Source organism: Lissotriton vulgaris, chromosome 2_1 (assembly GCF_964263255.1).
Source record: "Lissotriton vulgaris chromosome 2_1, aLisVul1.2, whole genome shotgun sequence".
In the NCBI taxonomy this organism is placed as follows: Eukaryota; Metazoa; Chordata; class Amphibia; order Caudata; family Salamandridae; genus Lissotriton; species Lissotriton vulgaris.
The window spans coordinates 2,044,129,030-2,044,145,354 of NC_141687.1; the positions used below are offsets into that span (position 1 = coordinate 2,044,129,030).

The window sequence follows — 16,325 nt, forward strand, 5'->3', positions numbered from 1 at the left end:
AGCGGGATTTAATGCCTTATGTTTTTGTGCGCTCTCATAAACTCAAATGCATATGTGTGGATTTTTACAAACTCCTAAGTAACTCTCGAGCAGGTTTATCAATATATTTGTGTGTGTGTGTTTGACTTGCATGTCCAAATATCTTTGTTTATAAGTGCAAATCCTTTATTTTTCATTTGCAAAATAAAAATTTTGCACTCGTAAAAGATGTTGGAAACAACTACTTTTTTGTGAGTTAATCTATTTTCAAAGACCTTGGTAATAGGTGGCAAATGGCAATTCAGGGGCTCGAATGCTCAAAGTAAGAGTCTGCGTACACGCCTTAAAACATGTATAGCACTTATTTGCGAACTTCCACAAACTTATAAGTGACCATTCTACTCTGCAGAAACTGAGAAATTTACTCTTGGCAAGGGCATTGTGGGAAGGGAACGGGAACCGTCCACTCGCCCCAAAAATCCATGGGGCATTGAAGGAAATAGTTTCTTCATAGATAAAATTACTTTCCACTTGAAGAAAAAAGTACATTTTTTCTTGCATGGCAGATTTTCCACTTAAGCAAACAAAGACACAGATTCTTGCTACTGCAAAAACGGAATAAGTTTTCCATGAGTGTGTCTGTCAACCTACAGGAGATGCCTGTCAAACCTTAGTGAACTCCAAAATGTAGCAAATCTAAACCAGTGCAAAGGCATAAACATCTGAGTGTAGATTTGTTTTATTATTTTTCAGAGTATGCCCTCGATTTTCATTTGAGGGCTTTTAATGTCATGGAAGAACAATACTTTTGTTGAATATGCATACTCAAAATATGTGTTTTGTCAGTGTAGCTAGAGAGTCTGACATAAACTGCGAAGTGGTTTTATGCTTATAACTGTAAAACTAAAAATGTCATCAGATGGAGAATGTCAATCTCATGGCAGGCAGTGTGTTGTCTGAGACAGCAGAAGTTTGAAACTTGTTGTAATGCTCAGTTGGTGAAACTGTATGTATGTAGTTACTATGCCACAGCTATCAACTGTAGTGCTAGAGGCACTCTTATGGTCTGACACCAGGTGATAACCTTTGACTACCATTATTTTAATTGACTTTGGTGTGTTATTCTATCCTAGCCTGAATGTATGACGTCCTGCATATGCCTGGTTTCTCTTGAAGATTTATTCTCGTAGTTTTGAAGTGGAAGCTGTCACAGTGGAACAGCTTGCCAAGAACAGAAGGTTTGGGATGTGCATTTGAAATCATGAAAGAGAGAGTTGTGGAATGTACTTTTTGGAGTGAAGTGTTATGGGCAGTGGTGCACAAATGTGCACTGTGTTGTACATTGAGAGATGAAACGTGCAGTGGTGCACACATGTGCATTGTGTTGTACATTGAGAGATCAAGTGTGTGATGCTAGAGGCAGTGGTGCACAAATGTCCATTGCGTTGTACATTGGGAAGTATTATGAAGTTCCTACTATTGGCTGTGACATGGCCTCACGTCATCCTGAATTCTGACTCTGCCTTGCTTGAGCTTTTATGCGCGCACAGACAGGCCCCCAGAGTGTTTGAAAGTTGCTTGCGTAAATCCCGTCGTTCAAGGTTTGTTTTGTGAGAGATTGTTTAATATACCCTGGAAGGCTTTTATAAACTTTGTCAAGATAAAGGCTGGAACATGTGAGAATGTAGAGGGAACGTGGGAACTCCTTCTTGCTGTGGAATGCCTGCCTGATGTGTTTTGAGACTATAAAGCCAGGGAATCTTGACACGGAGCTTCGGAGCTCATTTGTGGGACAGACGTGCCACCACTAAAAGAACGTAACCTGAGTCCCGATCGAGAGTCCATTGCCTGGCTGTTAACAGGCTCCTTCAGCTTGAGTTGGCAAGGATGTCAAGTGAACGATCGGGTGAGGTGATTTGTTTCTGACTAGTGCCATTGTGATGCGTGGTTCCAGTGGCTGTGGTCATTTGAGGTGTTTTCTTTGTGATGTGTGAGTGACTCATAGTGCACATCATCAAAAGTAATCATTTGATGTATTTAGTGTATATATATCTTTCGGATCTCTTGCAGGAAGTCCAGTATTATTTGCTTGAGCTTTATCTCATATTGTTGGCTGCTTGTATTTCATATTATTTTCCATGCATTTAACTGTTACATTTACCAAGTGTGTTATTATTGCATATAAATATATATCTCTATATACATTTGAATGTTGTTCATTTGACATCTGGGAAAGCCTTTCTGTTAGAGAGCATTGCATAAATAAAACCCCAAGCCTTATTCTAAAAAGAGAGTCTTTGTAAAGTAAAGTGAAACCCTTTTCTAGGTGTTGTTGTGTTTTATGTCTCCTGCTTCGCCATGTTTGAGACACCGTTTGGGAGTGGTATTTGTAGAACTCTGTATTATATGAAAGGTAAGCAAGATACCAACAATTTAGAAAAAAGTTGCTACGGGTGGGAGGAGACAACGCATGTGTTGAAGAGCATCAGCAGTTAAAAGGCGAGAGGATGGCTCAAAGAACAACTGCATGTAGACATGGCTGCAGCAGTAACTACAATAGTAGCACACAAGTTATTTGCAGCAGAAGACTGAAACGGCATTAGGTGGGTGGCAAATGCTGCAGGAAGCCAGATATGGTGGTCCCACCAAATTCCTCATGTTGTACCCTGAAATCCAACCGCCATGAACCCTTTGTTGGTTGGGCAGTCATAATTATGGGTCCTTTCCCCAAATGCTGAGCTTCAGTAAATACCAAGGTTTACATTGTTTATATAACTTTTACATTGTAAGTATTGTTCGCCAAATCAGTATGTCGGAAAGGTACTGAGTCTGGAAATTTGTCTTTTCTTCATGGCCACTCTGGATGTTTTCCCTTCTTCTGGACCCTATTTTTGTTGGTGTTAGAACCCTGTGCAGTGTGTCACTGATATTCAATGACACAGTGTGTGTGCGCTGGTCCTAAAATGGTACTGCCAAAATTGGTTTTAGCCAAAAGGTCTAGTAAACTTTTCTGTTAGGCAATAGTAGATAGCACAGAAAATTCATCAATGACATTGGAGTTAAATGTGTTTATACCACCCAGATATGATATAAATATATGGCTGTCTAAAGCAGCACTATGATCTGGCTAGGCTGAAGCGTATATGTATTGCAGTGACGTTTAAAGCAGATAAATGCCTTTGCTATGTAGAAAAAACTATTTTTATATAGTAAAAAGTAATTTTTAAAAGTGCACCTTCTAGGTCTGCAAGGCTGGGTGCTTAATATATGAAGTACCACACTACATAGTTGATATAGGGTCCTCACAGTGACAAAGTATCCAAAAACAGTTTTCACTGTTTTGGTCCAGCTACATCCTCCAAGAACAGGCCAAGGTATAAGCCGTAGTCTGAGGCACTCATCCGTATGATAAAGATTAGTGTACATAGCAGTATTCATGACCAAGAAAAGAACGTATTCTTGAAGAAATAGAATTAATGTCCAGTCTTTGATTTCTTTGTTTTGAAAGTCTTTTATGATCAGGGTCAATGAAATTATGCAATTCTGAGACCACAGCCTTTTCTGCATGAATATGGATTTTCCAGATTTGCCACATAATCCATAATCTGCTGCATAAACTGCAGATTTGGAAAAAAAATGATTCTAGCTTCAACGATTCAAAGGTTAATAAAATCACAGTAACCTGTGTTACTGCACAGTTGAAGGCCTTATGCAATGATTGGTTGGTCACCTTTCAGTTCCCTATTACTGTATTTGGATCTTAACCTGGTACTAATGAGATGAAACCAATGTTCCCTCTAACTTTTTTCCTTTATGTGCGGCAATGAAGGTGCTTTGTGCACTACAGGGTGGACTACATGCACTGAAGACAAGCAGCATTTTAATACGCAAGTATGTGCCACATGCAAGTTACCAAAATCAGTGGCATAGCAATGGTACCATAGTACCTAATCTAAGCCAGAAAAAAATTGACCTCCCCTCACTTTTGTGTTGGTATTAAAAGATAGCCATTACTGGGGGACAGTGGGCTCCATGCACCTCTGAACCCCAGTGACACTGAATCTTATTTCTTTTTTTTCTTTTTTTATTTTTTATACCAGGCGTAAAAACAGGATACATTTACAGTAATACAATAATGTTACAAAAATATAAAACAAATCAGATAATACAGCAGTACTAATAAATCGCAGATTTTTGAGATTCAAAAGATTGGTTCCAGAAAACAAAAAGGATAACATCAGGAAATAAAGTTATAGTGCAATGCAAATAAACCCAAGGATCATTTGTAGGTATTTTCAACAATCAACCAATACCACTGGGGATAATACAATTTTTCCATTCAGTTATTGGTCGCCAAAGTGTATCTCCTCGTAGTTTGGATTGTATCCCTCTTGTTTTAAATATTGCAATTTCATATCTATAAACTGCCAAAAAGCGTGCTAGCCACATCTGGAAGCTTGGAGGATCTGCGTCTTTCCATCTTGCGGATAAAAGTATCCTAAATACAGCCATGCCAATAAAAACTAATCTTTCTTCAGATTTCTTCAACTTTAAGGTATGGTCGTGGCCAAATAAGAATAAAGTTTCCGATTCTGGTATTTTGTGCCTGAAAATTTCTTCCCAAAAGGAGTTTATCATACTTTTAACTAAGGTCAGATCAGGACAAGTGTAAAACATGTGGGTGAGAGTTGCTGGCCCTTGTGTGCATCTAGGACATAGGTCATTCTCACAATTACCTCATGCAAATAATTTAGCAGGGGTAAAATAATATGCAAGTATGTGCCACATGCAAGTTACCAAAATCAGTGGCATAGCAATGGTACCATAGTACCTAATCTAAGCCAGAAAAAAATTGACCTCCCCTCACTTTTGTGTTGGTATTAAAAGATATTAGATAGATGTGTACGCACAAAGTGCTAATACATCCCCAGGTGAGGCACACCGTGCACGTTCATGACAATGATTCAAAAGTTCAAGAAGAAGTTGTAGTTGTTTTTCAGCACTTTATTTCATTGAAAAGTTTTTCAGTGATCAGATGTCATTACGGTATTCCACTCATTGAAGTTGCCATTATACATTTAAACTGCTCCAATGCATTTCGGGCGGGTGGCCCTTTATCACAGAGTGCTGAAAGGAAGACAGAAAAGAATCAGAAGTCGGGGTGGTATAACCATTCTAAAACGTAAATACAAAGTGCTCGATAAGTGGAGGGTGGAATCGTGTTAGGGGAGGTGGAAGATAAAGGTAAAGGTTTACAACGCGTTTGTCCCGACTCGTTGAGGTAGCAGCTGCCATCATCATTGACACTAAGTAAGTTCCACGTTGAAACTTATGACTACTGTTACCCTCGTACCCCTCACCGATTTTATCTTTTTATATTTTATGCACACCCCGCATGTAAACCTTTACCTTTATCTTCCACCTCCCCTAACACGATTCCACCCTCCACTTATCGAGCACTTTGTATTTACCTTTTAGCATGGTTATACCACCCCGACTTCTGATTCTTTTCTGTCTTCCTTTCAGCACTCCGTGATAAAGGGCCACCCGCCCGAAATGCATTGGAGCAGTTTAAATGTATAATGGCAACTTCAATGAGTGGAATACCGTAATGACATCTGATCACTGAAAAACTTTTCAATGAAATAAAGTAGTGAAAAACAACTACAACTTCTTCTTGAACTTTTGAATCATTGTCATGAACGTGCACGGTGTGCCTCACCTGGGGATGTATTAGCACTTTGTGCGTACACATCTATCTAATATCGACTCACGTGTTTTTGACGGAAACACCACCCTTGAGAGCACCCTAAACCTTTGAACTTCCAACATCAACTGAACTTAATTTTCATCTCTAACCCGGCTGTGCACCACCCACATCCTCTTTTTGGTATTAAAAGATAGCCATTACTGGGGGACAGTGGGCGTCATGCACCTCTGAACCCCAGTGACACTGAATCTTATTTCTTAAGTAGGATCTGTGCACCTCTGAACCCTGGTGACACTGAATCTAATTTCCTAATAATTCTACCTATCATTCTTCACTATCATCATGCATCTCTTATCTTCTCCTCACACCTTTTCTTATCCCTATCCACTTACAATATCTATCTCTTTTGCCTTATATCGTTCCACCCTTTCACCTCTTTATCTTCTGCACTTTTCTTTCCCCCTTTCTACTCTCCTATACTTCTCCCTCATCCAGACTCCTGTCTTCAATTTACATTCAACCATTCTCTTTTCCCTAAACTCTCTCTAATCTCCCTGTCCTCTCTCTCTTATTCTACCCTTTCTCTATCAAATCTATATCTTGACTATGCTTCCCTCCTACTCATCTCGTTCATTATCTCGGACCTCCTTAATTGTCACCTTTCTCTCCCTATCCTCTTTTTAAAAAATGTGTTTTATTCAAGTTTTCAGTTTGTTACATTTGAAGAACACAACTACAAAACAACGTCCCCCTCACTCGGATGACAGCTCTTACCCAGCAATCATGTGCAAAGTGACTTAACTACTGTACTAATGAATTTCGTTCCCTAGATTAACCCATTGAGCTAGTGTGTCTGGTGTTGCCCTGACAGTATTCTAATTCTCCGTTTCAAGACTTTTTCCTCCCTTCTTGTTACCCCTCACCTTTCGTTTGTTCTTATCAGCCTTCCTTCCTTTTTTCTCTCCTTTCTATGTTTCACAGCTCTTTCTTTTATCGTTTCCTCGCCATTTCTTGCTTATTTATGTCTTTCTTTTTACTGTTTCGCTCCCTTAGTTCACCCTTTCCATTCATGCCCCCTCTACACTCAAATCTCCCCATTCCCTCGCCCTCTCTCCCAAATCTTATTCTCGCTTCATCTTCCTATGAGTTCTGTCCTTTCTATCACTGCGTTTTTCTATCCTGCACCTTTTTTTCTCTTTCAAGTCCCCATTCCTATTTTTTCTCCTTTTCTCCACTCTCCCATCTTTACTTTCATTCTGTCTTTCCTACATCCTTTTTCCATTTTCTAATGCTGTGACTCATCTGCCTTTATTCTCTCTACTTCAGATACCATTCTTACCTACCCTTCTATGTCCCGCCTTTATTTCCCTCCTCTATATCACTCCTTCATAGTTGCCCGCTCCTCCTTCCAACCTCTTTTTATCCAACTCTATTGCGTTCCAAAGTTCTGTTTTTCTTGATTTCCGTTGCCTTTTCACCTCACCTATCACCTACCACACTATCGCCTTGTTCTCTTTCTTTTCTACCTAATGACAAGCTCCTACACAAACTCAGTGAGTGCAATTTTCCCAGTCTGAGTATCCACTCTTACATGGCATGGCCCAGACTCCTGTACCTTCTGACTCCAGGTTGCCTCCTTCCAACCATTGCTGGCATATGGGGCCTAGGTTGCAAGCTGTCTACCGTTAGCCACAATGCATCGGCGGGCACCCTCAGGATGTGCCAGGCCTCGGAAGGTACCTCTACCCGAGTAAGCCTCACTGCGGGCATATGCAAACCCTGCATTTCAAGAGATGAAATATGTGAAAGGTAGTGTGCAGGAGTGCAATACAGCATTCAGGACCCATGTGCTGAGTTTCTCCTCTTCACAGAGCTGTAACTACATCCACCTGTGCTAATGTTCCTTCACTGAGCCCTCTGGAGCCCAGTGCTGATGTCCCAATTCACTCTAGGGTCTCCACAGTAATGACACGCTTCTTGTCTGTGGTCCCTGCAAGCCAATCTATAAGCTCCTCATACCCCTGCCCCTGGGCTGACATGCCTCAACCTTCCAAACTCTACCTCCAGTGCTGACACCCACCCGCTAGTGAGAGCAGACTGATTCTCAGAACTCTATTGCACATGGGTATGCTTGGCTATTCATTCTCATGACATTACCAAAAGCTAACAGCTAAAAGCTACACCTTGCGGAACTCATACCAACTCATTTGTGCTTAGTCTATCAACCTCAGAAGGATGAAAGGCTTGCCTTAAATCCCAAGCCCAAAATTCTCCTTAATCTGGCTCATTATTCCAAGAATAGAGCTCTTCCCAACCTGCCCTCTGCAGGTCTGGTGCTGCCACAAGATGCTGAAACTCTTGCCAAGACCACACACTGGTCCTCTCCCTACCCACTCTAAGATGCCCTTGAGTATGACGGACTCCAAGGAGTGGAGGGAAGGTAGTGCATGAGCGAGATGCTGCTGGCATTGGGAGAAAGGGGTAACAGAGTGAGGTGGGGGCCTGGGCCGAAGGCACCCTCAGGAGAGAGGCTGGTACCGGAGCCTCAGCGGTGGATTAGACATTTTAGGGGTGCTCTAAGCTGGGCCTGCCTCATTAGACCTACTCAACTCTTGCCTTGTGGCCATAAATACTGCACAGCTGTCTTTATTCGCTCTTCACTGATATCAGCTAAAAGCAGGACAAGGGCATGAATCTGGAGTTCTTGACTTACATGGACTAGACTCCTGTTCCTCTTGGCGTCTACTTTGGGAAACAGGATTTAGTTTCCAGACAAAAATTTTTTTTTCAACATTGACTGATCTTACCTCCCGGCCCCTTCCAAAGAGAGGCACACAGCACAAACAGGTATTGGAGCTGTGCTTTTCAAGGCCTAGCTGCTGCCGACAGAAGTCCAGGGCCCGACCTGGATCAATGCCAAGTACAGTGATAATTTTACATTAAGATATAAACAGTTATTCAAATTTAAATTGAATAACATTATATATTTTGTTTTAAAAAAAATCATATATTCAAAGAATTCACATATCAATTAAGGGGGCACTATTAAACCTTTTGGAAAGCGTTTACGTACATTTTATTTCAAAAGAAAAAGCCAAGTGACTTATTAATGGGAATGATATTAGGCGAATCTTTAAAAAGCCGCACTGTCTAACATTGAGCTCATGGTATATATGGTATGTCTCCACTATGAGCAACACACTACTTCATAGCGCATCTGGTGGATACATGCAATAATCTTTTTAGCGATCCCCCAATAACCTCCTTCTCCATGGATTCCCTCACTACCACCCTCCAACAGTGTACTTCATCTCTCAAGTGCCCCTCTCTCTCTCACCATTAATGTGTTGGATAGCACTACTCATACCAGTTTTGGGTGTCAGAGCACTTTACATCACACATGTACATTATACAGAGACAATTAATCATATGTGTGTAAATCAGTCTATAGAAAATATTACATTTTTAGGAGTTATTTTTTTATATAGGACAGACTCTTTTTCATGCTATTATTTTCAGGACCACGTTTGCACGGTATTGTTGATTCTTTGGTACCTGCTTTTACCCTCTTATCCGAGAGGGACTTAGATAGTTACAATTGGCTTAAGGCAGACAAATATCCTGAACACTGGTGTCTCCATTTGGCAATATTCACACCAAACATTTTTATGGCCATTCAGGTGTTGTGTGTTGGCATGTTTCTTGCCTTTATCAAAGTTGAAAAATTCTTCAGGATAGGGAGGTCCGTCTTTCTCACACTTATGAACTACCTTGGTATTGGAAATGTTTGAGTGTAAACAAAAAGGTACGTAAAAAAAAATGGTATGATAACAATTTTGTACTAGTAGAAATTCAAGATATTCTGTTCCCACTAGAACTGGCTTACAGTGTAATCCGTGGTGTTGTATTATCTCATATAGCGGACAGGGAACCTACTTTAGCCCTCTGAGTCTCAGTGAAGTAGGTGGTGCCTTCTTATCTACTACCGCTGTCTCCTCCTCCCGTTTTCTAAGAGCATCTTTGAGCTGTGACAAATGTATCGATATGCCATAACGAAAAGTAGTCAATCACGAGCACTCGAAGAAATTCTCCTTAATTAATATTCAGGAGACAGAATGCATCCTGTAAATCCTTGCAAATGGCTGAAAATGCAGACGTGAAGGTCTTCTAGGGACAGACCTCAGTTACTACATTCACATCTGCAAATCACCAGTATTGCAACCCCTGTGCCTTATAAGGACTGCAATACTTAAAAAAGCAGAACATTGTGAAAAGGACATCATGGCAAACATACAGTGTCTGGTCCCTTCAATCGGCACTCACTATACGCACAGTGGAAGCAATCCTTCACAATACCGGACCCGCATACCTGAACAGCTGTCTCTCCTGCCACACACTCAAAAGACACCTCCGCTCCGCCCAGCTCTCTCTCACCACCGTCCCACATATCAGCAAGACGAGAACGAGAGGAAAGTCCTTCTCCTGCCTCACAACCAAAGCCTGGAACATCATCCCCTTCCACCTCTGGCAATCTCCCACATTGCCCATGTTCTGGAAGGACCTCAAGGCCTGGCTCCTTGGATGGCCCAGGACCTCATTGGAGCCCTCACCGGTGAGTAGTTGCGCTTCACCAACCCCGATTGATTGATTGAATCCATCACTTTTCGTATCGAAGTAGCTTTCATTAGTGCAGCAGGTATGTTTATGCATTCTATATTGCAAGAGTGGTGGCAAGACAGTGGGTGATACATTCCAATGAAAATCATGAGGCAGATTTAAGAAACCTCTGATTCGATTCTCAAGGTATCACAATGTTGACTTTGGTAGTTCATCATATTATGTTTTCCTCACAAGCCTGGCCCTTCCACAGTGCAACCTCGGATATGGAAAAAGTTTCATACAGCGGGTCCATGGTTTCAGCTATTTCCGAGGTTTTGCATTGCACATCGGAGACCTAGTTACAGCTCCATTTTTCACAATACCCATTGCACATTAATGCAATGTTAAGGTGATATGTGACTGAATGCAAAATGTTAGTTGAGCCAGGCAGCATTTCCATCATAAAATCAGCCTGGCACACAACAAAATAAAAATACAGTTCTGACTCAAAGGTTTACCCGGATCACACACAGTCCTACTTTTACCAGAAATTATGGCGTATGCTTTGCTTCGAGCAGCCCCTCGGCACAGAAGCAAGCCACAGCGTTAACATCTGCTAGTTTTTCTGCACAACATTCTACGATTTTGTGAACTGACTTAGGCATACACATTTCTCCCTTCGGTGAAACTTAGATTGCTTACCTCCATCATCAAACAGCCACCATACATCAATGGTGCCTTTCCCCTGCTTCTTCTTAAACTGAGTGCTCGCTTCCACAAGCCGCTGGTTACACTCGCCAACATGCATTGATTGAGCTGTGTTGACATCTAAAAAAGTAAAAGAAAATGATATTGATATTATTTTCTTTGACATTTCATCCAATTAAGCTGTACAGCAAAAGTCTAAAAAAAGAAATGGAAAGGTCTGAATAAAAAAGCGAATGTTACATCATTTATTTATTCCTCCTGTTAACATATTAAAGCTCTTTTAGCAGAAGTACAAAGCGTGCTTTTGAAAATACTAAAATACTAAGCTCTCCATTTTTGCGCATTCTCCTTGTTATTCTCATCTTGATTTAATTCATTATTTAATAAAAGTTATTTTCACATGGGCCTGTTGTAAATCCGCGGTAGGCATAATGAAACTTGAGGAGCCCCCCTAAAAGGTACATGGATGGCCCCGCTCCCGATTTAATGGGGAGCCCTCAGGCCAGAGTACTATGCTGATGGGGCCACCTGCAGCTCAGGGGCCTACCGCACTGCGGGGGTTGCGAGAGCCTGTGTTACGCCAATGGTTCAAGGTACAGCTATGCAGAAGGTTTGCTCACTCCCCACAGTACGAAACTTTAACGTCATTAAGAATGTGCATAATTCACCTAACAGTTGAATTTGGAATGTGGTCATGGTTAGAACTGTCAGTCTTAACGTGGTCTTTCCCCAAACCTTTTGCCTTACTCCCCAATATCTTTTTACCTCGTTTTTGTTGGCCTTAAGACTATGTGCACTTTACCACCGTTAACCAGTGCGAAAAGTGCGTGTGCTCGCTCCTTAAAACAAGGCTACATCGGCTTATACCCCAATTAGCATATTTACTTATAAGTCTCTAGTAAAGTGGTACTGCATGCACCCAGGGCCTGTATATTAAATAGTACTAGTGGGCCTGTAGTACTTGTGGGGTCACCCACTTAAGTATCTTTGCAAACTGTTTCAGGCCTGCCACTGCAGCCTGTTTGTGCCGTTTTAAACTGTCATTTCGACCTGGCAACATCAACCTGTTGCCAGGCCTAAACCTTCCCTTTTCACATTGGCGGATGCTGCCATATAATGTAGGGGAACATGTTGGGAATAATAAAAATTACATAAAAAAGACCACGCACAAGAAAAGCACCAGGATTGGCCTGAGTGGGCTGCTCTGATGCTTGCTCTGGCACAGGGAGTCTGTGCCGTTTCTCCACCTAGCTGTGGAATGCAGCTGGGCACCTGGGTTAGAGAAACCTAAGTGCCCATATCAGTTTGGCCGTTCTAAGATGGCCGGCCAAACCGACATACGCACTTACAGTGTCCATCACTCCTCCTATCTTCCATGGCCCGGCCCCACCTTGCCTTAGACTGGCATCGGCTTGGTGAGTAAAATAAAATGATAATAAAAGTCTTTTATTATCATTTTATTTTTGCCATTACGGAGGAGCCGCTGCTGCTTTTTTATACATTTAACACCTTCAATGCTATGGGAATTCCCCTGCTGCGCTGGCATGGGCTCATTTCCATTAGTTCATGCCGAGCTGGGCTCGTCATGAGTGTAGCAGCAGGCTACTGCATGACGAGCTGGGCTCGTCATGAGCGTGGAAGGAGTTAAGTCAACCCTAGCGAAGGCCCTACACAGCATTAGGGCAGAGTGCAATGTATTTAAAAAATAGGATACACACTTTTTAGTTTTACATGTCCTAATAGTGAAAAACTCTTAAATTTGTTGTTCACTGTTGCAAGGTCTATCTCTCCCTTAGGATAACATTGGTATTACATCTAATAAGGATAACCTCTAAATAGCAAAAGGGTAACTTATTCATGTTTGGTGTTTTTGGAATTGTAATGAAAAAACCTCTTTTATGGTAAAGTAAGATTTTGAATTACCATTTTGAAAATGCCACTTTTAGAAAGTTAGCGTTTTCCTGCCTTAGCCATTTAGTTCCTCTAGCCTGTCTTTGGGTCACATGACTAGGTGTAGTTGGCAGTTGGTCTTTGTGTATTCCTCCAAGACAGCCACATACAATAGAGAGCTTAGATGTGCTTGGATGGGCCATCACTGGCAGGATGGGGGCGGAACTGAGCACAGCCCCACTTACAGGTAAATAGGCTGAATCCTGCCTTTACACAAAGGTGTGCACACCCCCTGTAGTTATTCTGGAGCCAGGGTATGGGAGGCAGGAAGCCTGAGTACTTCAAAGGGAATCTTATAGAAACTGTTCCCACTTCAAAGAAGGAAGTAGGTGTAAATATTGGACCTTAGACATCACTTCTTCAGTACACTTCTGGACCTGTGAAATACTCTGCCAGGAAGGACTGCTGTGCTGCTGAAAGGACTGACACTCTGATGGACTGCTGCTCTGAAGGACTCCCCTTCTGTGTTGACCTGCTGCTCTGCTTCCCGTTAGTCTGGGGATGAAGGAGTGGACCAACAACCTGAACCCAGGACCTCAAGAGTGAATCCAAGGGCTATTCTCTTGTAGCCAGCAGCTGGACTATGTAACTGTGAGTCCTACTTTGCCAAGTGGTACCACCCCTGTCCTGGCCTCAAGGAAGTGGGCCTGAGAGTGCTCTGCCAGCCCATCCATGGACCCAGCAGAACCGACGCATCTCCTTTGCTGAAAAGCGCAAGCCTGAGCAGAACCAACACATCACCTGTGCTGCATGGACTTTCCCGGCACAAGGACTTCGCATCACTCAAGCTTGCAGTCCCTTGCATTGCAAGCCCTTGTTGGCAGGATCCTTGACAAGAATGCCGTAATCCTCATCACAAGCCTGCACCTTCTTTGAAACCAGCTGGTGTGTAATGGAACCTCGACACAGAACTTTGAGTCGTAACCTCACTCGTCGATGGCCTCATTGACGATGATGCAGGTCCTTGCATCTCAGCCTTGCTGCTCCTTGGAGCTGACACTGCGTGATGCATCTCTGAGCAGACCTCGCATCGACTCGGCAGCCTGACACATCCTCGACACAGGACCTCCCAATGCTCCCCGACCAGTGTTTGAGGTATTCCTGTTCAACTGGCCTAACTGGGTCCCTGTAGACAGTCTGCGCTCCACCCTTGTCGGCCTGAACTTGTAACTTTGTCCCAGTCCGGAGCGTCCAGATAGCCACAGTTTCCACATTGTACTTTTTGGTGCTATATTCAATGAAATCTTTAAAACTGCATATCTAGGGTCTACTGATTGGATTTTTGTTGTTTTGGTCTTGTTTTATTTATTTAAATTTACTCTATGTTTCTAAACTAGGGTGGGGTTTTTCCTGTATGGTGTTTTCACTTTATTACTGTTCCAAGTGCTGCATTAATACTTTAAATTTTACCTTTAAATTAAGCCAGACTGCTCTGTGCCAAGCTACCAGAGTGTTGAGCAGAGGTTAATTTGGGGTTTGCTTGTGGTTTCACCCTGCCAAGGATTGTGGTTGCTGCTTGAGTAGGGGTTCCCTCCCCTCAAATAGTAACCCAATTTCTTACAGTAATTTAAAGGTGAACATCTAATTGGAAAATAAATTGTAAGTATCATTTGAGAAATGTGCCCAGGAAGGGGGGCACATAAAAAAACAAAAAGGATAGGAAATAGTAGAAAGAGAAAGATTTTGCAAATTATTTCAATCACTTTGGGGCTCAGACATTGAACCAATAGGGGCATTTCCTTTAACACTTCAGACAGATCGAAAATTAAACTATTCTCTACATGCTCACAGGCTATTTTCAGCAACTAATTAAACAAAAATATCGCAAAAGACAATCAATATTTCATATCACATTGCATTCTAGAGCAAGTAAGATACAAAATAGTAGCAGAAAACCTAAATCGGAAAAGAGAATAAGTGATTTAAAAGAGTACTCTGGCTTTCATGACCACTAGCGAGCAAGGATTGTACTTGATATTATTATTAAAGCTTGTAGAGCGCACGACTACCTCCAAAAGAAGTGTCCCGGCGCAAGTAGTGCATTTAACCTATAGAGAGAGATCAAGGAGACCGGGTGCACTAGGGAAGACTGAAGAGCCATGTATTTAAAGCTTTCTCGAACATGGATTCCGATTTGGTCTTCCTCGGATGCTCAGGCATAGAGTTCCAGAGTGTCTCAGTTTAGACCGAAAAGGCCATGCCACCAATCCTGGCCTTCGCAAACGGTGGAATAACCAGAAGTTTCTGGTCATTCGATGTGAGTACTCTATTCTTACTCTATTTTTGAAGTCTCTGCCTCAAATACGGTGGGCCAGTATCATTTATTGCTCTGTGGGCCAAAGTGAGTGCTTTATTTTCTATTCTTCTTTTCACAGGCAACCAATGTAGACTACGCAAATGAGGGATAATGTGACGCATGGCACATTCCGGACGAGCCTTGCCACCGCGTTTTGAATAATCTGTAGCCTTCTGAGCAGATACTCAGGAAGACCCAGATAGAGGCTGTTCACATAGTCAAGCTGGGAGGTGACTAATGCATGCACCACAGTCTTCCTGCAATCCATTGGCAGAAAGTGAAGAAAGCTCCGTAGAGCCTTCAACTTCCAAAAGCATTGAGCGGAAACATGGGAGATTTGCACTTTGTCATTCGATTGCGCATCAAACTTCAAACCCAAATTCCTAGCAGACGCAACTGGAAGAGGGGGTGGATTTAACTCAGCAGGCTACCAAAGTTCTGGCGCTTGAGAGGCGGACTTGTTAAAAAACAAAACCTCAGGTTTATCGATGTTCAATTTTAAGCAGCTCTCTGTCATCCATGACGAGATATTAAGAAGACACTGCTTAAAAATGACAAAGGCTGTCTCACTGTAATCTCTGAAAGAGAACACCAATTGCTTGTCGTTGGCATACTAGACGACCTTCACCCCACATTGCTCAATAATTGCCGCAAGGGGAGTGAGGTACAAATTAAAAAGCGTTGGACTCAAAGCAGAGCCATGAGGATGGTGGGTCACCTTCTGTGTACACCCCTCTATAAAAGAGCAAAACCAGGCCCAGACCGTTCCCGTCACCTCAAGACATTTAACTCTATTTAGGAGAATCCTGTGTGACACTGGATCAAAAGCTGCGGATAAGTCCAGCAGCACCAGCATCGCACAGCTTCCTTGATCTAAAGTTTCACGAATAGTCTCTGCGACTTCAAGTAGAGGAGTCTCCGTGCTATAACCAAATCTAAATACAGACTGAGAGTCGTGCAGAGGATGGTTCGACTTGATTTAACATACAAACCTGTCAAAAACAAGCATTTTCGAAGCCAATAGATTTGGCATCGGCTGTCCGGATTTGTCAATATTTGTTTAGTTTTTTCACCATTTTTGAA

The 16,325-nt window shown here is 42.2% G+C and overlaps 1 protein-coding gene across 1 annotated transcript in view; it reads right to left on the reverse strand.

The window, feature by feature from the left end:
* The window catches only part of SLC12A1 (solute carrier family 12 member 1), a 436,328-nt gene that overhangs the window by 37,790 nt on the left and 382,213 nt on the right, over nucleotides 1–16,325 (reverse strand). Inside the window, exon 23 of the mRNA XM_086958279.1 lies at nucleotides 10,991–11,116. Within this exon, the coding sequence (XP_086814405.1) occupies nucleotides 10,991–11,116 (126 nt within the window). The remainder of the gene's footprint in view (nucleotides 1–10,990; nucleotides 11,117–16,325) is intronic.